The sequence below is a fragment of the Anastrepha ludens genome, chromosome 2, assembly GCF_028408465.1.
Source record: "Anastrepha ludens isolate Willacy chromosome 2, idAnaLude1.1, whole genome shotgun sequence".
Lineage (NCBI taxonomy): Eukaryota > Metazoa > Arthropoda > Insecta > Diptera > Tephritidae > Anastrepha > Anastrepha ludens.
In genome coordinates, this window is record NC_071498.1 from 73,635,873 (window position 1) to 73,659,209 (window position 23,337).

Sequence of the window (23,337 nt, forward strand, 5' to 3'; positions counted from 1 at the left end):
GCATGGGTGGATCGGCCGTCCAAAGTTAGTGGGGGTCGGTCATACATTTGGACTCGATTGGAGCACTCTAAATGGGTCAAAGTGGGATTTTCCGTTCGACCCAAATTGGGGGACATCAGAAATCGTTTTAGAGGTATGGTTCCTTCGGCAAAGTTTCTTATTTTGATCCCTAGAATACGATTTTCACAGAGCAATGAGCGATTTTTAAATCGACCCGCCCTACTGTATATGTATGACAACAAATCATTTTCACAGCTGGTGGAAAGCTCAATATTCACAACTTCTACTTCGCTATAAAAGGCTTTAATGTTTTGCGGCGAAAGTCGAAGTCGAATACTACATTCCATACGATAAATTAAAACATACTTTTAAATTGACCAATCTTAGCCAACAAAACTTGTAAAGCAACAATTAAATAAATAAAAGGTAAGATCAAAAAGTAGAACATTCTTGATAATGGTTTTAGGGGTGTTCAAACAGCAACCTTTTTTTACAAGTTAATTCAAATCAAATACAGCTGTTATTCAATGATACTACTGAAAATTTTTAGCGAACAGAGAAAGGCCTCCTACAGGTTGCCCAAAAGGTTTTTTTTTTTCTTAATTGTATTTATTTATTTATGGATTGTTACATCGTTACAGACTATGATTACAATTTACAAATGATTACACTATTTATATATATATGACGACATGGGGGATCATAGTGTAAAGAATGTAAAGCGAAGCGTACTAATTTCTTTTGAGTACGTTCTAGGCGCGCAAATATAATATAATACTATAAGGGCAACCAATCAAAGGCACGTATTCAAGCCGTAAGCGAAAACAGCATAACACAAAGAAGTTTCCGAGTATTCAGATCAGTAAAGTCCTTGTTATTATGTTGAACACAAGCTAAAAGTGATTAAGTTTCAGATTCTATCTAGTTTAAGAGGCCAATAAATGTGAAAAGGAAATCAAAAGCACCACCAAAATCCAGATTTCATCAATGCTGAATAAAAGAAAGTTTACAAGATGGTACAACAACAAAAGATGCGAGCGAAGTTTCGAAAAGATGATTTTAAAACATTTATTAAGAATAAGGAATAAACGGTTTTTGGTCGAGCCATCTATAAAAGTTATCGAGATCTTCCTGTACGCGTAGCATTTCATAGGAAACCCGTACTCATAGACATCATCAACTATTTAATGCATCATTGACATCATCACATTTGGCATAAAGAATAAATGTGTTAAGCCATTTTGTGAGAATCATTAGCCATCTCAGCTGAAATTCAAAAGCTGTGAATACCCCTTCAATATACAGATTATTACAATTTTTCATTAAACGAAGGTATAAAATGTAGCAACTTAGTGCAGAGTACTTCAGTTTCTACTACGCCTTGTAAATTCGTGGTTCTCGCAAATTTATTTTCGGTTGAAATATGTTTTTATTGCTCTTAATTGCCGCTTTTACACTTATAGTTTTCTATATAAAATGGAATTACACATATTGGCAACGCAAAGGCTTTCCTTATCATGAGCCCAAAATCCCATTTGGTGTATTAGATGGAGTACGTAAGCGTGAAGTTTCATTGGGCACTGCCGTCTACGATGTTTATCGCACCACCAAAGGCAAAGTGCTTGGCATCTATCTAATGACACGACCCGCTTTGTTGGTACGCGATGCTCAATTGGCAAGGGATATATTGGTGAAGGATTTCGAAAACTTTCACGATCGTGGCATACATGTAGACGATGAAAATGACCCACAATCGAGAGGTGGACTTTTCTTTTTAAAAGGTCAGGATTGGAAGAATTTGCGTAATAAGCTCGCAAACTCATTTACGTCTGGTAAACTAAAGGCTATGTTTGGTACGATTGAAAATGAGGCCGATAAAATGGTAAACTATTTAAATATACAGCTGGCAGATGACGATACAAAACAGTTCGAGATGAAGCATATAATGGGCACGTGAGTAAATAATTCTAGTTTAGTATATTATAATTCTAGGAATTCTCGCTCTACTTTTATGTCAGCCCAACATCTGATATTCAATCTACCTTTAATTACAAAATCTTTCTATAAAAACTTTTGTTTAAAAAGGCTATAAACATACAATGACAGATCAGAAACTAGCTCATGGGTTAACACATTCGCTATCAAAGGTATTTAAGCAGGGCGTCATGGCAGACCAGGCAGAAATTTATTTGTTTTCGTCTGGTATTTTGCCATTGGGTATCCTAAAAACTCAAACACAAAAACACACATAACAACAATGCAAGAGCCCTGGGTCTTTATGGGCCGCCTTTGTGGCTTAAGCGCGTTGAAAGGGGCCATATTATTATATGACAGGAGTTAAAGTAGACCTAGGACCGGTCGTATAGTATCATCCCATCTCACTGTGACGGGTCTTGAGCAATTCTGTTGTCAAGATCTGGTAGCGGCTGAGGTGTGTTATAGAGGTAGACGCGGATGGTCGAAGTTTGTGCGCGCCCTGTTGCCTAGACTATCTTTAACAATGGCCTACTTCTGTAACTGCCAGAAGGCAGGAGGTGATTGATTTCACCCTATCAAACTCAAAACGTTGGTGGTCAATCAAAAACTGGAGAGTCCTTGCCGAAGATTCGTGCTCAGACCACAGGTACATTGAGTTTCAGTGTGGCGAGGAGGCACAAATGCCATTGTCCTCTAGAAGCCCCAGAAAAACAGACTGGCAGAAGTTTAGGGGGGCGTTGCGGGACCTTGACGTGACCCCACCAAGACTTCGAAAAGAACAGGCCATTGAGAAACTCAACGCTGCCTTAACTGAATGTTTTGAGTCAGTCTGTCCAATTCGACCTCTCCCTGACCGGACTCCCGTTCCTTGGTGGAATCGAGAGCTCCAGATGTTGAGGCGTGAGTCGAGAAAATTTCTAAACCGGGCCCTCAAGACTAAACTTGCTGAGGACTGGGAGCGATACCGTGATGATCAGAAGAACTACAAGAGGCTTATTCGGGAATCGAAAAGAGCCTCATATAGGGAATTCTCCAGCGGTATTGAATCTCTAAGTGACACGGCGAAATTGGTTAGGATTCAGAAAAAGCACCCAACTGCAAAGCTTGGGTGACTTAGGAAATCTGATGGCTCCTTCACGGAGCGGCAAAGTGAGACACTCAGATTGCTGATGGTATTTCACTTTCCAGGTAATCAGATAAGCGTCAGCCGGCAACAGCCCTTATTGATAGAGGCGGTTTTCAGAGCCGCTACAGATCTGTGGTGTATGAGGCCGCATTCGATTTGCCATTAAATCTTTTGGCGGTTATAAGTCGCCCAGACTGCATATATCCTGTCATGCTGAAGGAAGGCGCAGAGTCCATGACAGCGACCTTGAAGAAAAGCTTCTCTGCAAGCCTGACACTGGCCTCTTGGAGGATGATGAGGGTCGCGTGGAATCCAGCGGGACAAAACTGCATTTTGCTCTTGGAATGCATGCATCTGTGTTTCAAGCGGAGGTGTATGCTGTTCAAGAAGCGATGAACTTTGTTGTGGAAAACAGATGGAGAGGCAGATCTATATGTGTCTGCTGCGTTCCTGGCTTTAGACAGTCCTCCAACCACATCAGGGGTAGTCGAGTCCTGTAAATCCGGACTGAACACGTGGATATCGCGGGTAACGAGGTCTCTGACTCTTTAGCCAGAATGGGATCTGAGGCCAACTTTTTGGGGCCGGATCCCGTTCTGCCACTCCCTCCTCCAGTCATCAAAGCCACTGTTAGCAAACGGGTTACTCAAACCCACAAGCGAGCTTGGCAGGCTGAGAGAGGCTGCAAATGGACAAAACTGATGTACCTGTCATGTCTGACCGACTGTCGCAGTTCTACGTGTCACTAAGCAGAGGGGACTGCAGGAGGCTGGTTGGACTGATGACGGGCCACTTTCTACGGACAAAGCACATGGAAATCGTGGGCATCTCAGACAGTGCACTCTGACCAGCATGTGGAGAGAAGGATGAGAAGGCGGAACACTTTCTGTGTGTCTGCCTTTCGCTCCAATCAGGTCTTTGGCACTGATGTGTTAAAAAGCGACCACCTTGGCTCCTTGGCACCACAAGATCTACTCAGATTTCTTCGGCGGTCGAGTAGATTTAACGAAAATAAAAAGGGAATCCGAGTGTAGTACAATGGATTTAATTGTGTCTGAATGCTGACTTGCTAGTCTGTCCGGACAAAAAAAAACCAAAAAGCAATTGTTCGTATGAGGTCACATGTTTGTGACGCTAGTCTATCGTAAAGGGTGGGCCATGTAAAATTTGCTTTTTGAATCGGCTATAAAAAAATGAATGAAAAATAATATCGTTCATATGACTGCAACGACTGGCTTTACAGTAGGCCATTTGATCAACCCGCACCAAAAGGTGGCTCGTTGTGGATACATTTGCTTCTCTACAGTAACGTGTGGATTTTCTGAACCTCAAATCCGACAATTTTGCTCATTGACGTAGCCACCGATGTGAAAATGAGCTTCATCAGAAAATATGATTTTTCGGTAAAAATGCTCATCTTCGGTCAAACGATTTTCTGCCTATTGAGCGAACCGAAAACGCATTGGATGATCGTTAGGCTTCAGTTCTTGCACCAATTGAACTTTGTAAGCCTTCATACCGAGGTCTTTATGCAAAATTCTCCTCAAAGAAGTGCGTGAAATGTTTAATTCTGGAGAACGATGACGAGTTGAGGTTGTTGGATGTTCACGCACATTTTCGGCTACAGCAGCAATGTTGTCGGGTATACGCCCTGTAGGAGCACGTTCACGTGTTGTTTTATTACGATCCACTTTCACGAACACGTCGTCTGTCTTGTTGGCAAATCTTTTTTTTTTGATTTTTTTTTTTTTCAAATTTCTCACAGTTTGAGTAGAAGAGTCACCACTTTGGAAATAGGTTTTCAATATTTCCCAATTTTGTTCAAGTGTATAGCGTCCCATTTCGTAAATGTGAAACCTTTAAGTAAATTATGAACACATTTGACATGTCATTTGTGTTACCATTCTCAAAAAAAATAGGTGGTTCAAAAAGCAAACGCTATATGGCTCACCCTGTAGATATTTTTTGGCATACCCAGGGAGACATTTATGCGACCGGCTAAGCATTAGGCGTTTATCTAGCATACTTTAGTACGTCTAAATGAAAATACAGTAGTCTTATATTTTCCTTTACCTATTGACATAGGTCAATCACTTGACCCTTGTTTTGGCACCCAACGCACGTAAAAAATTGAAGACCTTTTATTCTTTGAAAACATGCACGACATCTTAACCTTTTAGCAAGTTTCTTGGGAAAAAGAGTTGTTGTTGTTGTTGTTGTAGCAGTAACTTTGCCCTGTCAGTATAGTGTAATCACCGATCGTCTTTGTCTAGCTCATCTAACGGTAGGCTCAGGAAACTTGCTGTTTCGAAAGGTTGGGCCCAGAGGGAGAGGGGTGTTAAATGAGTGGGATTGATGGGGCATGTGAAAACGCGGTTAGTGGTCACTGTTGTGAGGGGTGCCTTCACATGCCGATCATATTTTGAGTATGTTGGGGTCGACTCTGGATAGGTAGGAGTTTAACCTGCTACAGTATCCAGAACGTGATTGTGAAAAGGTTACGCGGAACTCTCGGGGAAGTTGGAGTTCTTCGCCTGCAATGGGTGGTAGTTGCACTCCGACGGCGGTATTCTGGGACTTAAGAAGGTGGTAAGAGTCTCCCGATGAATGTCGTTGATTTTCTGTCTAAACACTGTCTAGCCTAGTAAATGTTTGTTAGTTTTGTCCAGGATCTCGTCGGCGTATCCTGAGTGCCTGGGAGGTGACTCAGGTTCAAGCAGGCGTCTGCATGGGTGAGACGTGCGGTAACACCCTAACAGGAATTGCTTTCTGAGCAGTTTCTTATGCTCCTTCACAGGTAGCACACGGGCCTCGTCATGAAGGTGTTGTATGGATAGTCAGAAGACTATCGCAGTACTTATGGCAGGTCTGTAGTTTCGACCACTGCGAATCACTGGCTCCTGCGACCAGACAGACGCAGCATAATTTAGAACAGGCCGTCCTATTGTCTTAAATGTCGATAGCAACATTTCTTTGTCTTTGCCCCATGCGCTGGCGCCAAGCGATTTGAGGACCTTGTTGCGATTTTGAACTGTAGTGGCAATATCGGTTGTACGCGCTAAGAAGGAGAGCAAACTGTGGCATAGTTTACAGTCAGAATTAGTATGCCATCGGCTTTTGCCTTAAGTTGCAGTTTGACCATCCTTTGTCCAGGTGATGAAGAGGTTCGCCGTGGACTTAGTGGGGGAAAGCTGTAGGTTCCTCGCAGTGAAGAAGCGAGAAAGGCAGGCAGGTAGTTGTTGTTGTTGTAGCAGCATAAACATTCCCAATACATATGTATATGGGGAATGCTGCTGAAGTGACAGCCCTTGGCCGGATATAAATCCGGGTCGCTACGGTAACGTAGAACCGGCTGTCGTGGGAACGCAGGCGAGGTAGTCGTATATCTTGGCGCACAGGCCGTCAATGTCATTGCCTGACTCCATTATCGTGCAGCCGTCGGAACTCTTCGCTTTATTTTCCTCTGTTTAGAGATTTGGTCTCGAAATAGCACTGACGAAAGACGACCACTTAGGTAGTTTGTGGTCCACCTCTTCAGCCCTGGCGGGAGTGTCGACTGTAAGATATCATATAGAAACGTGGCATGGCTGGTGGCATGCTACGCTTGGATCTGTCGGCCGGAGGATGCAGAATGAATTGCCGGCTAAAAGAGCTCAAGCATCTCTTTGGGGTCAAGGAACCGTTGAAGGTGATTTCCACCTTGTCGATGTGCTTCGTCGGGTTCGACAGGGACCTTAGGGTGGAGCCGAGCTTACTCACAACAGAGGTGTAGTTGTAAGACGTCGAGTGTTCTTCCCATTTGGTCCACATATTTTGGGTTATCAGCCGGGATCGGCCTGGCGTTTGCCAGAATAGTTGCTTCAGCTGGGAAATTGGGACATATGTCCCGGATCTTTCGAAAAGGTATGAAGCAAGCCGCGACAGCTGTGATCACCTTACGGAATGCGTGTTCGCCCGCGCGCAAATCAGTGGGAATGGTGAGAGCGGCGAAGGTGTCCTCAGTCGAGTCTTGTCCAATCAGTTTTATTAAAGTTGATTCTCCATCGAGATGATACTGGGCAAGTGGTCTGATGCAGGGTTGTTATTTATCAGACCGGCGCTAGCTATTGTGATGTCAGGCGAGCTGCTGCAATTGCCTACTACCCTACTGTGGTGGCGTCGTCGTTTACTGTGCTGAATGTCGAGAAGTCTGTCTGATCTGCTAATTGATGTCCACTTCAATAATTTGGTAGGCTTGAATGCCAAAGATCTTGATGCGCATTAAAGTTACCTACAACCAATCGGTTTTCACCTCTGATGAGTGCAACTACATCAGGGTGATATCTTATGTAAAAAATTTCGAGCTCGGCATCGCCTGACCGAACAGCTATACCTTGACACTCTAAAGTGCTGTCCCTGCGGTCGATGCATTCATCGATGAGACGATACTGCACGGTACGGTAAACTATCACCGTTGTCTCGCTCGCGATCCTTTCTGTGCACATTTTAGCCATCCCTGGTGATCAGGGAGGAGCTAGCGTACAGTTTTGTCTCTTGGACCGCAGATATCTTGATTCCATGACGGCTTATGAAGTCGACTACCTCGTCTATCTTGCTCATAAGTCCGTTACAGTTCAGTTAGAGGAGTTTGAAACTCCTCGGGAGTATGGTCGTAATTAAATTAAAAAAATTTATATATTCGCGATACTTGAATACCGGTATTTCCAACTATGCTTTATGGCTTACAGAAAAAAGCAGATAGGACTATGAATAAGTTCGTGCGGTTTTACAACAGATGGCGTAACTTGATTATTATTCCATCGATCCACATTTCCAAACATTCATTGGAGAGCTACTGTCGTAAGGCACAAACGTCAGTATAAGTTTTTTATTTGAAGCGTAAACAACAATATTTTTACCACACTTGAAAATGTCGAATTTCGTGCCAAATAATGTGTTTTTGCGGGGAATTCTTCTTCATTATTTTAATATGAAGAAAAAAGCAGCCGAAAGTCATCGTATCTTGGTGGAAGTTTATGGTGAGCATGCTCTATCTGAGCGAACGTGCCAGAAGTGGTTTGCACGCTTTAAAAGTGGTGATTTTGGCTTGGAAGACGAAGAACGCGAGGGTGCGCCGCCAAAGTTCATGGATACCGAATTGGAGGAATTGCTCGATCAAGATCCGGCTCAAACGCAAGAAGAGGTTGCAAAAACTTTGGGAGTTGATCAATCAACCATTTCCAAACGTTTAAAAGCCATGGGAATGATCCGAAAGGTAGGCCATTGGGTGCCGTATGAATTGAAGCCAAGAGACGTTGAACGCCGTTTTATGGCATGCGAACAACTGCTTCAACGGCACAAAAGAAAGGGTTTTTTGCATCGAATTGTGACTGGCGATGAAAAGTGGGTCCATTACGACAATCCAAAACGTCGGGCAACGTATGGATACCCTGGCCATGCTTCAACATCGACGTCGGCGCAGAATATTCATGGCCTGAAGGTTATGCTGTGTATCTGGTGGGACCAGCTGGGTGTTGTGTATTATGAGCTACTGAAACCGAATGAAACGATTACGGGGGATGTCTACCGACGACAATTGATGCGTTTGAGCCGAGCACTGCGAGAAAAACGGCCGCAATACGCCGATAGACACGACAAAGTTATTTTGCAACATGACAATGCTCGGCCACATGTTGCACAAGTGGTCAAAACATACTTAGAAACGCTCAAATGGGATGTCCTACCCCACCCGCCGTATAGTCCAGACCTTGCGCCATCCGATTACTATCTCTTCCGATCGATGCAACATGGCCTGGCTGACCAGCACTTCCGTAATTACGATGAAGTCAAAAAATGGATCGATTCGTGGATTGCGGCAAAACCGACCGAATTTTTCACAAAGGGAATCCGTGAATTGCCAGAAAGATGGGAAAAAGTAGTAGTAAGCGATGGACAATATTTTGAATATTAAATTTGTAACCATTTTACGTCAATAAAGTTTCAAATTTCGAAAAAAAACCGCACGAACTTATTCATAGTCCTATACATAAATAGACAAAGAAGTCTATTATAAAATAGATTGTTTGATAATTTTTCTAGGTTACAAAACAAACCGAAGTTTCTAAGTTACAAAACAAACCGAAGTTTCTAAGTTGAGGTATAAAAACGCTATATTAAAGAATGAAATTTAACTTTTTATTTTTTTGGCAGAAAAGTATTTTTACATTTCCGTTAAAATGCAATACTCTTACTATGATCCTACAGCATTAGCAGTACGAGAGTAAATAAATAATCTGGTTTACTCAACAAGTTCAAATTCTCGTAGTGCTTTCTTTTCTAAAAATTATTATTTTGCCTATATACTGCGGTCGCCGCAGCCGGAATGGCTTGGTGCGTGACTACCATTCGGAATTCGGAGAAAAGTCAGGTTCGAATCTCGGTGAAACACCAAAATAAAAAAATAGCGGTCGCCCCTCGGCAGGCAATGGTAAACCTCCGAGTGTATTTCTGCCAGGAAAAAGTAAAAAAATATTTGCCGTTCGGAGTCGTCTCAAAACTGTAGGTACCTTCATTTGTGGAACAACTCGGAGCTCGGCCAAACACCCAAAAAGTGTGTACGCGCCAAATATTGTATATATAGATATATACTGTTTACCTTAGTAAAGTTTCAATCAAGTAAAGCATAATTTCAATTTTTAGGTATTCTATAGATGTTATTGCATCGGTGTTTTTTGGATTGGAAGTGAACAGCTATGAAAAACCAAATAATGAAATACGGAATGTTAGTCAAAAAGTTAATGAGCCTACATTTGGAAGTGTGGTGCGTGGAACATGCCAGTTTTTATATCCCAGGTGAGTAATTTTTTTTTTTTTTCGTGCAGTATACAACAGTAACATATGCGATACCAAAGCTCAGATGCACTGTGGAACAAATTCAGGTTAGCAAAAATTAGGTCCATTCTGAGAGTGGCGGGTGAAAATAGAGGCGAAATTAGAAGACCCGTCTCGCGCCGTTTTTTTATGTTAGTTCGAATTTTTTTTAATCGGCCTTCGAAGTTTGCAGTCAAATGCCGATTTTCAGTAAATTGTTTCATAAGTACCACAAACATTTTCGAAATCAATTTTTTCAAAAATTGTAATTGTTGCACAGGTCTCTAGCAATAATTTGGCTTTTACAGATTGAAAAAATATCAATTAGTCGACGAGTTATAGCCAAAAAACCATATAAACAATTTTGCTCCGATTTCGAACTTCGAAGGCCGATTAAAAAAAATTCGAACTAACATACAAAAACGGCGCGATACGGGTCTTCTAATTTCGCCTCTATTTTCACCCGCCACTCTCAGAATGGACCTAATTTTTGCTAACCTGAATTTGTTCCACAGTGATATTGGTGTTGATTTATTGGTTCTTCTTGAAAATATTGGAAAATTTGTTGTTTTTTACATTTATTATTAAAATCTTAATAGTTTGTGCTACCACCTTGTTTCTAAATTACTTCGTAAATTCGTCGATGAATGGATTTGTACAAAATCTCCAGATAACCTAATGAAATTGCTGATCATGCCATTTTAATGATTCGAATTAAAGCATTTTTGTCTTCATATTGTTGCCCATTCTCATAAAACTTACGAACAAGCCATCCCATCGGTGGCCATGGTAAAATTCCAACGTTTCGGGACGCAATCCAAGTTTCGACTACACTTGAAGTGTGTACAGGTGCACTATCTTGTTGAAAGATCCAATTAATAGGTCCAAATTTTTCACGAATCTCTGGGAAAGGTGATTCCCACAGAACTTTATAGCTGTTTCCTGTGACTTTGTAGTTTACAATTTTCAATTCGAACGCGCCACAGTACGATATTGCTCCCCATACCATAACACAGAACTCCAATCCTTGCAAAATCGAGACGACGTTCTTTGCGAAATTTATTCAAAGGTGTTTTTTTTTGTTTTTGTAATTTTGTATGCTTGAGATGTGGCAATTTTAGAACAGCCCTCCGAACGGTGGATTTGCTGGCTGCAACATTTACCATGTCTTTACTTTTTGCTGTTGCAAGGGCGCAATTTGATGCAATCCTAAGGATTTGCGGGATTCCTTCGGTGTTAAAGCCAGCGCTGTTCTACCTTGTTCTTACATATGAGGCATCTTGTTTCACTTAAAGATCCACAACGTCTCTTGGAGGAACGCACACCAAGTTTCAGCCAGATCGGTCTATTTCTTTGTGTTTGGTATTCGTTTGAATCGAGGAAGTCTAATGATATTCCTTTTCCATCACAACAACGCACCAGCTCACGCCTTAGTAGTTGTGGTTGCAAAATTAATGGAAATAAAGCTCCATGTCGTATCATGGGATGTCATTTGTTCCCCAATTTGAAGAAATGGCTGGGGGGGAAAATATTTTATTTAATCGAGGAGGTGATTGCAGAAACGAATGACTGGTTTTCAGACTTGGACAAATGCTATTTTTCGGAAAAGATCAACAAACTAGAGCAGCGTTGGACGAAGTGTATAAGCCTAAAAGGGGACTATGTCGAAAAAAATGGTCTACCCCAAACATTTAAGTAGTTTTTCAAACGACCAGCGTATATGTACGAGTATAGTGTACTCTTATTTAAGCAGACACGTAAGGGACTAAAAAATTTGTCCGCTTATGAGAAAAGTGTAAAAATTTAATAATAATTTGTGACAGATCTTTAATCCTTAATCAATTTATTTCCAAAACTGGAAGATACATATGTATGTATGTACACATAGATATTTGACAAAGTAGACAGAAAATTTATTAATATAGAAAAATTCGAGAAATGTTAAAAATAAATTTTGTTATGCAACAGTTTAAAAAACTCAGAAACTTTAGCTTGGCGAGCTTTTCCGTTAATTTAAACATCTCTGAGGGTATTTCAAGATGCAGCATATAAGATGTACATTAGAAGTAACCAATACAACACTTTTAATGTGGCTGTGATAGTAGGAAAAAGCTTTTAGTTTAGCTAAATAATTTGTAATAATTGATTCGCAATAAATTATAAAGAGAAATTAACTTGTCGTCAGTCCCATTTTCTATTTCTCCTGTAGAAGAGTTGGCTAGCAATTCTTGAGAACAAATGACTATTTAAGTATTGATATTTTCAACTTAGATTTTGTCCTGAATAAGATAAATAACGTTGGAGAACTGAAGCGACAGAGAAATTCAACCGAAACAATTTTCCACTTCTATTTCAATCTTGATGTAGCCCCAAAAATGAAGGCACCTACAATTTTTTGCTGCCTAAGAGAGGAGTATGGTTTTATGTATTTGACTAAGCTTATTTTATTTACTTGCCGATATTTTTTGAATAATATGAATATTATAAGGCTCGTTGGTTTATATCGTAAAGAAAATTGCTATTGCCAAACTACCAGCAACGGAAAGTAAAATTTTTATTAGTGGTCATCCGCAAGAAGAGTGGTATTTTTTCGTTCCGTAAGGGTCTTGTTTTGACATCATTTTTTTGTAAATATTTCAATGCAGTGCGACTAGGCGAAAAAATTTAAAAATATTTGTTTGAAAGTTTTATGTACATACAATCAGTGTCAAAAGAAAGTATACGCCCCATATTGACTATTTGTATATTTTTTAACCTCAATTATTTGATTACAAAAATGTAGTTCGTCCGACTAATTTTCATCAAAATTCAAACTTTTTATTCACAATCTTTAGATAAAATTGTCAGTATAAAATTGTTGAAATTTTGATCAAATGAATACACGTATATAGTAATTTTAAAAAGTTTTAACAACAGAGAGTACATTATGAACAAAAAAGCAACCCAAAAGCACTACCAACCTGTTTAGTTATTACATTGCTTTCACGGATTTTGAGCTTCTGACATCTCATCTCCAATGTATCAATCTATGTATTTATGAAAACAAACTGTTAAGCTCCCCACTTAGGCAGATGACCAAAAAATATACAGTATTGATTTGACATAATTTTTCTGTTCCATAACACGGTTTGTTGCTTTGCCTTCTCCTCAGTTTAGAAAAGCTTTTCTTGCGTTTGGGTTGGCGTGAGGAGGCTCCCAACATGATGAGGGAAATCGTAAAACGAACTGTACAAATGCGTGAGGAGCAAAATATTACACGAAAAGATATGCTTCAATTGTTAATGCAATTACGCAACAAAGGTGAAATTAGCCCTGATGACAATGATTGGTCCGCAAAAGTTGGCAAAGGTATGTATTTATGTGTGTATTTACAAATTTTCAAAAATTTTCTTTATTTTCAACTTTCTTTCTAATTTCCACTCTAACCAGGTGCACCAAAACCTATGTCCATTAAAACAATCGCCACGAATCTTTTCCTTTTCTATGTGGCTGGTTATGAAACGACTGCCTCCAGCGCCTCTTTCACCACATTTGAGTTGGCACAATATCCAGAGGCGTTGGAAAAGGCCCAGCGCGATGTTGAAGAAGCACTACAAAAACATGATAATAAGTTTACATATGAAGCGATTCAGGATATGAAATACTTAGATCTCTGTGTAATGGGTTAGATCAAGCTGCAATTGTTCAAATAAAATAAGTGTTCAAATATCTTTTTTTCTTTACAGAAACAATTCGCAAATATCCCGGCTTGCCAATCCTTAATCGTCAATGCACGCACGACTATCCACTACCGGATAGTGATTTAGTGATTAAAAGTGGTACACCCATAATTATTTCGCTATTGGGTTTACATCGTGATGAAATATATTTCCCTGATCCTATGCGCTGGGATCCAGAACGATTTGTGAATAAGAATTATGATCCTGCTGCTTACTTACCTTTCGGCGCGGGTCCAAGGCACTGCATTGGTAATTCCACAAAATTGGTATAATCCCGCATAATTATTGAAATACACTAATTACTAATTTTTCTTCACAACAGCACAACGTATGGGTAAAATAATCGTAAAAGTCGCCTTAGCGAAGCTACTTCTAAATTTTAATATCGAATTAAGTCCAGTTCGAAAAGAAATTCAACTTGCTAATTTTGGCGTACCACTCATAGCCAAGGACGGTATAAATGTGCGGCTATCAAAGAGGAAGCCAAAACAGGGCGCATAAATTGACGTACAATTACGATCTGTAATGGTGAAATTCCTAATTTTTTACTTTGAAGGGCACGCAATAAATTTGGAAGAATATAGCTGATAAGTTAAGTCACCTTTTTTGTTAACAGCCGTACGTATAATTATGTTTGAATTTAAATAAAGATTAAAAAACCAAGATATACATAGTGTATACCTATATACATTACCCGGCTGGGTTTTGCACCAAAAAAATTTTCAAGGGATTGTGTCATATGTAAAAAAGTAATTTCTCCGATTTTCGTAGTTAGCCTATGAAATCGAGATATAGCCTATCGAAGTTTGAGATTAGGCCTTTAGTAAAAAAATATTTTATATCAATGTGTGTAAATAACTAAACAACTAAAAATATGGTCGGTATTGATCCGTCTGCTCCAACTATTGAAATAGTAACCACCTTTTTTGTGTAAAATTAGGTATATTACAAGTGCTATTAGGAGTCAATGATCAGATCTTCGGAAAATTAAAATCTTTTGATATGCATAAAAAACCAATTACTAATTAGTAATACTATCTAATACTTTAAATTTCCTTTGAAAGACATAAAGTACTGTAGGTCTTATGTTTAAATAAAACATACTTTTCAGGGTAGACACGACACTTTTTATGAAAAAGATGTTCCCTTGATGACTGACGATGTCTTTAAAAAATACGTTTCGCATGTCTCGGGCTACTTTCCAAATCTTGTGCGAAAAGGTAAAGGGTATCGCCAAGCGAGATACCTTCTTTAGGAACTGCATACCACTGGAGAAGGGAGTTGCTATGGCATTATATACACTGCGATCTTCCGCGGAGTATGAGACAATGAGACGTCTCTTTGGTGTTTCTAAGACGAGTGTATGCAACATGTTGCAGTCATTCTGCTGTGAGGTGTGGAAAGTTCTTGTTCCTGTTTATTTGGGTGGAAATATCATTAATGGCGAAAAAGTAGACGACTGCGTGAAAGGCTTTGAGGTCCTAGGGTTTCCCCCATGCTTTGGAGCTATAGACGGATGCCACATCTATTCAGGACCTCTGCAAAGGACTATACGGACTACTACAATTATAAGGGGTGGTATTCCACAGTATTACTGGCACTTGTTGACTACAGGATTGTAATTGATAAATGTCGGGTGCCCTGGTCGATGCAATGATTCAATAATTTCCGAAAATTGTAAGATGAAAAGTGCTTTACAGAACCACATCTTGAAAGAGAAAAGCAGAATAATTTCTGACGTTAAAATTCCCGTGTGCGTCATAAGTGATTCGGCTTTTATATTCTCGGAAACTTGAATGAAACTCTACCCATTTAGCATTGATCTTCCAATGCACGATAAAGTGTTCAACCAGCAGACGAATAGGGAAGGGAATCGACAATGATATATTATAAAAAACGCTCCTTTTATCATAAAAACAGTATGTATCTTGCACAATTTTTTGAATTCCCACAACGACAAAATAGATCAGATATGGCTCCAAAAGCAAAAGTCGCAATCAGCAACAACCGGAGCATACAGAGGCCATTTTAACAATGATGCTGAAAACATAAGAAAGACTATTGCAACGTTTTTATGTACATAAGTATTCCAATTTGTTAATCGTTTGCGAGGAACGAAGAAACGAAATAAATATGTAGCTTCAAATTTTCTTTAAAAGCTGCGTGTAAAAGCTGTTCGAGTTTTCCTTCATTTCCTCCAAAATAATATTCCTGGTTTCATCTGCAGTCAACCTTCTTCGTAATGTCCATCACTGTGACTTGTATTTCTTTAATTACGGTCAAGCCTTTTTCTAGACATGTAGTCGAACGCTCCGAGCAGTTAAGAATCGCTTCTTGGCTCATTGTTTTATTTGGGTTAGGTTCAGTCGGAGTTGCTGGCACTGGAGATGGCAGCGATGTTCTGGAGCTCACTGATGCCTCCAACCCAAGCAGTGGATCGTCATTCGCATCACCGTCATTGTCCGACACTATTAATTAAAGAAGTAAAAAACTATAGAAAATGGGAAAATATATAATACAGTTCGATTTTATCTCATCAAAATTATCTTACATGAGGTGCTCGAAATTGACAGCCTTGCTGTCGCTTAGAATTGAGTGTACTTCCGAGTAGTAGGACCGACCAGGAGGAAGGAGCTCCGCCCGAAGACCCCATTTTCTTTTTTTCGTGTCTGAAATGAGATCAGAGTTTTGCTACCAGCACACTGCTTTGACTTACAGTAAATACAACGGACATTCGCACTATTTATAAGCTTCTTTCCCCAGTTAATAATGACGTACAGTAGCGCAGCGCAACTCAGTGAATCGTAGTATTGGGCGTCGGCGACATTTATTCTTATTCGAACTATCCTCGTGCAACCAGTGGATTGCTTTTGTATACCTTGCGCCCTTTTGAATTTGTTTTTTTTTTACGTTTGCCCTGGATTCCTGCGATTCATTGTTATGCGTTGCACTACCATACGACTGACTGGGGCTTCATAAACGGGCGGGCATGCAACATTGTTAAATTTTAGTTTCGAAGCAATTACTTACTTATAGCGGTTTGTAAGGTTATGGATTTCATCCCTTAACTCCAAAGTTGAAAACGCCTTGCCTTTACTCATTTCTCCTTCCATCTCCATGAAAATGCGGCTGTTCTTCTTCGCGCATCTGAAATTATTCACTCGGTCTGCCCACAACTCTAATACCATTTTTTCGGCACCACTTCGTTCTTGGTTTCCATTTTTTCACACATCTGCAAACACAATAAAGAGTTTTGATTTGTATTCAATCAATGTATTTTAGAAATTTACTTACGATTCCATTTTTTCGTATTTTTCTTATCCAATTACACTAGTCTACAAGGAAAAGTATCCGAAATAATTTAAACTAATATCTGCTTCTCTGTCCATGCAAAATTCGGATTGATAACTAAAATTAATTTATTAGTTTGAGTTTTCGAAATATCCTAACCTGAAAGTGCAAAAAACCCCATTTTTGCCCATATTTGAGGTTATGTAGCCTTGCAGATGTTTTCGTTCACCAAAATTAAAGGATGACATCTTTAAATACAAGCCTTCTTTTTTCAAATGGCGTTTTGTTTGCTCAAATATCATTTTTTTTCGCAGAGATATCGCATTTTGAAATTTTCATGTTTCGAAATTTTCCTACACCTGAAAATCGATTAAGATAACATAGACATGATATAGTCGCTTACTAATTTTCTTGGGTTTGAGGGCCTGAAATATATGGGTTAATAGTATGTAAATTTGGAGTTTGTGGGAAAGCCTGCTCGCGGTATGATAGGGGTGGTTTCTAGGGGTTAGGGCTGTGTGTGACTCGGTACCCAAAGGTTAGATAGTGTAGGGATGTGGTGAGTCAGCACACTTATGGTGTGAGACAAAATTTTAAGAAAAATAAGACTCAATTCAAGAAAATTAGTAAGCGACTATATCATGTCTATGTTATCTTAATCGATTTTCAGGTGTAGGAAAATTTCGAAACATGAAAATTTCAAAATGCGATATCTCTGCGAAAAAAAAAATGATATTTGAGCAAACTCAACACCATTTGAAAAAAGAAGGCTTGTATTTAAAGATGTCATCCTTTAATTTTGGTGAACGAAAACATCTGCAAGGCTACATAACCTCAAATATGAAATGGGGTTTTTTGCACTTTTAGGTTAGGATATCTCGAAAACTCAAACTAATAGAGCAATTCTGAGGCCAGATTTGGATTCAGCGCATCATAAACCTTCGGAAATATATAGTCTGGTTTCTGGGTCTGAATGTTGGTTAAATTTTGTCGGCCTGTGTTATTAAAAAACAGTGTCACAATTTTTTGGTGCATTCCCAATAGAACTAAGTAGAGCTGCATTTTTTCGTACTTTTTACTGCTTTTCCAATACAACTCAGCTACTCCACCAGGTTAACTCCAGGTTAACAGCTAATCTACTTTGGAACTAGTTTATCTTTTGTATAGATAACCTGGTAGGTTAATACTAGATTAGCGAGTTAACCTTGAAATTGGAGATAACCTCGTTAACCTCATAATATGTAAACATGCTAAACCGTTGCGTAGGCGGCGCCATTTATATGAAGACGTTCACATAGTCAAAGTTGAGCAAGGAGAACATAAAGCGAAACGTAAAGATGGACAACTATCATTTTTTGCGTTCGTCGTCCAAAAGTTTTGAACCCGAGTAAAGTTTAAATTAATTTAAATTTAGAGAATGCAGATGTTTTTGTAAGTAAAAAATTTTACTAACTTTATTATGCATAATCTACTCATTTTTCAGGTTAAAGCTTTCACTGCCAAAGCATTCATTGTAGCAAAGTTTTACGTAGACGTGTGAATAACGTCTTAGGGCGTTAATAGATGTGTGAAAGTAGGACAGTTTTTGTTGCGGGCGTGTGCAAGTGGAAGCGAAAAATTTGGCACGAGTGCCTATGAAGTTCCTAGCTCTGCTCTAGACTGAAAATTTCAAATCTTATTGTAAGGCTTCATTTCGATGCAGATTAAATAAATAAATAGTTTGATAATAAAAAATATATATTGGCGACTCTGTAAACACGTCCTTATCATTTATCTAATTCGATGTTTGCATTCAGAAAGGCAAAAAGCAATTGACCTAGCGACGAAATTAACACACAATTACAGGATGTGTAGGGAATCGTGGTACAAAACAACGATGACGTGTACTGCGTTATCACAATTGGATACTTAAACGCAAAATCTACCGACGATCTCTCAGAATTAAAAAATTATGCGATATACAGGATGACCGATATGAAGGGTTACCGACTTCACACTGCTTGTATCTGTAAAACAGCTCATGACATCAACGACAAAATTGTTCTAATGACAGTTCAATATATTGTTTATAAGCCATCAAAAGCATTTGCGGCTAAGTTTTGTTGAATTTTTTTTTCCGTGATGGAATTCAAACGTAATAGTCTGATTGCGTTATATTTGGTTGGAAAATCACAACCAGCCATTGTTTATGCGCTCAGTCATCTCAAAGTGAATAAAATGTTTGTGTATCGCACTATAAAACGTTACAACGATACTGGTAGCATTGCAAAACACTATGGAGGTGGACCAAAAAAAATCGCAACAACGCCAGAAATGGTTCGGAAAGTGAAGGCTAGACTTGAACGAAATCCACACCGAAGTGGAAGAAAAATGGCCAAAGAACTGAAAATATCGAAAAACAGTATTCTACGCATATTGAAAAATGAGCTCAAGGTCAAGGCTTACAAGTTCCAAAAAGCACACGATCTTTCACCCCAGCAAAAAAAAGTTCGGTGCGAAAGAGCAAAGGAGTTGTTGCGCTTGCACGAACGTGGCCAATTTCCTAACATTGGGTTTTCGATGAAACAAACTTTCCAATTGAGCAGTTCATAAACACTCAAAACGATCGTGTTTACTTCACCGAACGCTCATACGAGAATTTGAGCCGACGTATGGCCACTCGAAGCAATTTCCCATCGCAAGTAATGGTTTGGGCCGCAGTGACCGACTTATTATCGGGAAAATGTTTTAGAAGCTGCTTTAGAGCCGTGGACACGCAAACACTTCGGTCTTAGACCATGGACGTTCCAACAAGACTCGGAACCGTCCCATAAAGCTGGTGTGAACCAACAATGGTTAAAAAATCATGTTCCACACTTCATTTCGTCCATACAATGGCTTTCGAATTCGCCAGACGCAAATCTGATGGACTATTCCATCTGGTCCATTTTGGAGAGCAAGGTGAGGACTAAAAAATATGCTAGTATGATGGATGCGCTGAAAAAAGCGATTATACGAGAATGGACCAAAATCACATTCGTGCAGCATGCAACTCATTTTTTGACCTTGAAGGCCGTCAAGGCAAAAGGTGGTCATAACGAGCTAAAGTGAATATATGTTAAAATTGTAATCATTTTTGAACAATTTTGTCTTTGAAATCAATAAAAACTAATTTCACACAAAAAAGTTATGGTGTTTTTAATAAGTAACACTTCATATCGTTCGCCCTGTATATACAGGGTGGCGCACGAATCGTGCTACAAAAACAAAACGTAATAACTTTTTTTCTGTGTGAGTAATCGGCTTTTTTTTTTTTTATTTTGCAGATTAGTATTTAGATTTACAAAAATGGAGGCTTGAGATACCGAAAAGAGGATTTGGATAGTGCAGCGGTACCATGCTGTGCAGTCCATCATTTCCGTCCAAAGGGAATTTAGGCGGGAGTTTGGCGGCACTCTCCCGAGCAGATGGACCATTATGAGGCTGGTGAACATGTTTGCTGAATCTGGAAGCATCGCACGCAGACCGTACCATCGAGATCCCCATGTTCGGGTCGAAGCCACAATCGCGGCTGTAGCATCGTCAATTCAGGCAAATCCAAGAGTTTCGATTCGTAACTTGTCGGCGCAAATTGGAGTTAGCAGACGGTCATTGCAGCGGATAGTTCATGATGACTTAAACTTGTTTCCGTACAAAGTTCAAATCACAAGCAAATTAAACCCTCTGGATTTGCCTATTCGCCTGGAATTTTGCCAAAAAATTATTGAGATGGCCGAAGAAGACAACAACTTCATAAATTGCTTGTTTATGTCTGATGAGGCCCATTTTGATCTAAACGGCAATGTAAACAAGCAAAATTGCCGTATATGGAGTCAATCAAATCCGCAAATACTCCATGAGATGGAACTGCACCCAGAACGAGTCACAGTGTGGTGCGCAGTTTCATCAAGGTGCATTGTCGGGCCATACTTCTTCGAAGAAAACGGTGTAACAGCGACTGTAAATGGGGACCGTTATTTAAACATGTTGAAGGAGTTTTTTTATCCAGAACTGCGGCGAAGACGTATCCCTTTTAACAGCATTTGGTTCCAGCAAGATGGAGCAACTGCACATATAGCCAGACCGGTTATGGAGGAGCTCCAACGAAAATTTAGAAATAAATTGATATCCAGAAATTCCACTTTCCGCTGGCCCCCAAGGTCACCTGACCTCACTGCACCAGATTTTTTTTTATGGGGTTATCTCAAACAAGAGGTGTATAAAGCAAAACCAAGTAATTTGACTGAATTGAAGCAGTCCATCACAACAATAATTGAGGCGATCCCGACTTCAACCCTTCAGTGCGCAATGAACAATTTTCTCATCAGGTGTCGCATATGCGTGAATGAGCATGGAGGTCATTTACGTTCTATTATTTTCAAAACTAATTAGTTACATAAAATAAAATTGAATTATCTATACAATAAAAAAACAAAAAGTTAAATACATTGATTAGAAAAAAAGTTATTACGTTTTGTTTTTGTAGCACGATTCGTGCGCCACCCTGTACCATAGATATAAGGGTGCGAAACACTTTTATTTTGTGCGAGGGTGGGCTGCCAGAATTATGGCACCAAAAATAGCTGACGAAAACAGGTCGTTTTTGCGTTTATTTATAAATACATATTTATTTTAAAATAAATTCAATTGAAACGTCATAATTTAAATTACAGGTTCTTTTCGGCTTCTGTACATACATATATAGATACATTTTACATACATGTAATTTTATTGAAAGCTGTGTGTTGTTCTATGTCCGTAAATTTGTTATGTATTTACATATTTGAAAATATTTTATGGTTGAAAAGCGTAGGTAAAGGAATTGAATTTTAGTTTGACATATTTTACAAACATGCTTTTATTAACTATTTTTAACCCTTAACTGGTATCGTGGGGGCCGCGCAGACCCCACGCGTTTTATTTTTTTGAATTTCTTAAAAACTACGCATAGTATGCGGCTGCCATTTTGGGTAATCTCATTACGTCGCGACACGCGGCGGGTGTCGGACGTTCGGCGCTGAAGCTTTTACCAGAGCGGAGCTACGTACGTTGCGGGGGCCGTGCTGACCCCACTATACGTTGAAATACTTATGTTTTAGTTTATTTTTTCAAAGTTGATTTTATAAGAAATAAGAAAACATACATATGTTAGCTAAAGACTTTCGAAATAATAGTTTTTTTTATTTTTATAGTGGTAAGAAAAAAAATACCAAAAAATTGTCCAAATTTTGTGATCTCTTGTAGTAAATAAGTTAAAAGAGGTATATGAATAAAAACTTATTAATTTATTAAAACAAGCTTGTTATTTGTCCTATCAAAATAATTCTTGAAAAAAATTGTAGACATTTGTATCCTAGAATCTAATTTTAATAGGGGGCCGCGCGGCCCCCACGATACTAGTTTCGTTAGTCAAATTTACGATACCAGTTAAGGGTTAAGTTACAAAAATTTAAGGTTATCTGCTTTAGCTTACTCTGTTCGTTGTTTCACTTTTTTTTTGTTCCCCACTCTTTAAGTTATATTAGTTATATGCAATACTTGATGTATTTATTTACACTTATGTTATGTTATATCAGGGCAGTGTACTAGGGCATGTACTATATGTGCTGTACACAGCTGATATTCCCTTGCCTCCGAGTATCGACATGATAGCAACTTTTACAGATGACGCCGTCTTATTGGCAACTCATAAAACCTTAGAAGCAGCAACAAACAAGTTACAACAGATTTTGAACAAAACACTAACATGGTTTAATGCTTGGGGTATACAAATCAATCAAGAAAGTCAATATACAAGAATCTGACAATAAACAATTCACAAATCCCGACACACACCAAAGCAAGATACCTTGGAATGACTATTGACTCTAAACTTCTCTGGAAAGAACATATCACGTTGAAAAGATTCCGACAACTATACTGGCTACTTCGCAGGCGCTTTAAACTGTCATTGCTGAATAAACCCCTTATATACGGGTTGCCCATATTCGACGGTTGCCCAGAAAAACACAATTTTTTTGATGTTAACGATAATAATCATGTTATTTGGTTCAAGTAGATTTGTTGGCATCACTTTTTGAATACTCAAATGGCCGCCTGCGTATTGTGCCCGTTTTGTAGCATTTTCTATAGTTTTAGCTAACATTTCGGCTGGAATAGCGGATGTTGTTCTTGAGCTCTTCTATGGTCTTTGGCTTATTAATATAAACCTTTGATTTTAAATATCCCCACAAGAAGAAGTCAGGTGGCGTAAAATCGGGCGAACGCGGTGGCCAGTCAAAATGACCATTTTTCGACATCAAAAAATCGATTGTGGTGCGAGCTGTGTGTGGTGGAGCGCCGTCTTGTTGAAACCAG

At 39.2% G+C, this 23,337-nt stretch overlaps 2 protein-coding genes across 4 annotated transcripts; one reads left to right on the plus strand and one right to left on the minus strand.

Moving 5' to 3' along the window:
* The first annotated feature begins 1,380 nt into the window (after positions 1-1,380).
* On the plus strand, positions 1,381-14,309 carry LOC128871840 (probable cytochrome P450 6d5). Of its 2 annotated transcripts, none has more exons than XM_054113939.1 (6): positions 1,381-1,953; positions 9,782-9,934; positions 13,104-13,300; positions 13,382-13,615; positions 13,678-13,920; positions 13,994-14,309. In XM_054113939.1, exons 1-6 carry the CDS (start codon positions 1,424-1,426, stop codon positions 14,170-14,172), a joined length of 1,536 nt encoding a protein of 511 aa, XP_053969914.1. In that variant the 5' UTR covers positions 1,381-1,423; the 3' UTR covers positions 14,173-14,309. The 2 variants fall into 2 exon arrangements, with proteins under 2 accessions (XP_053969914.1, XP_053969915.1); XM_054113940.1 differs by having other exon boundaries at positions 13,678-13,937; positions 13,994-14,109.
* A 1,305-nt stretch (positions 14,310-15,614) lies between these two features.
* On the minus strand, positions 15,615-17,025 carry LOC128871842 (uncharacterized). 2 transcript variants are annotated; one of them, XM_054113943.1, is made up of 4 exons: positions 16,966-17,025; positions 16,702-16,903; positions 16,223-16,340; positions 15,615-16,139 (listed from the first exon to the last, which is right to left on the minus strand). In XM_054113943.1, exons 2-4 carry the CDS (start codon positions 16,857-16,859, stop codon positions 16,080-16,082), a joined length of 336 nt encoding a protein of 111 aa, XP_053969918.1. In that variant the 5' UTR covers positions 16,860-16,903; positions 16,966-17,025; the 3' UTR covers positions 15,615-16,079. The 2 variants fall into 2 exon arrangements, with proteins under 2 accessions (XP_053969918.1, XP_053969919.1); XM_054113944.1 differs by having other exon boundaries at positions 16,702-16,991.
* Between the last annotated feature and the right edge of the window lie 6,312 nt (positions 17,026-23,337).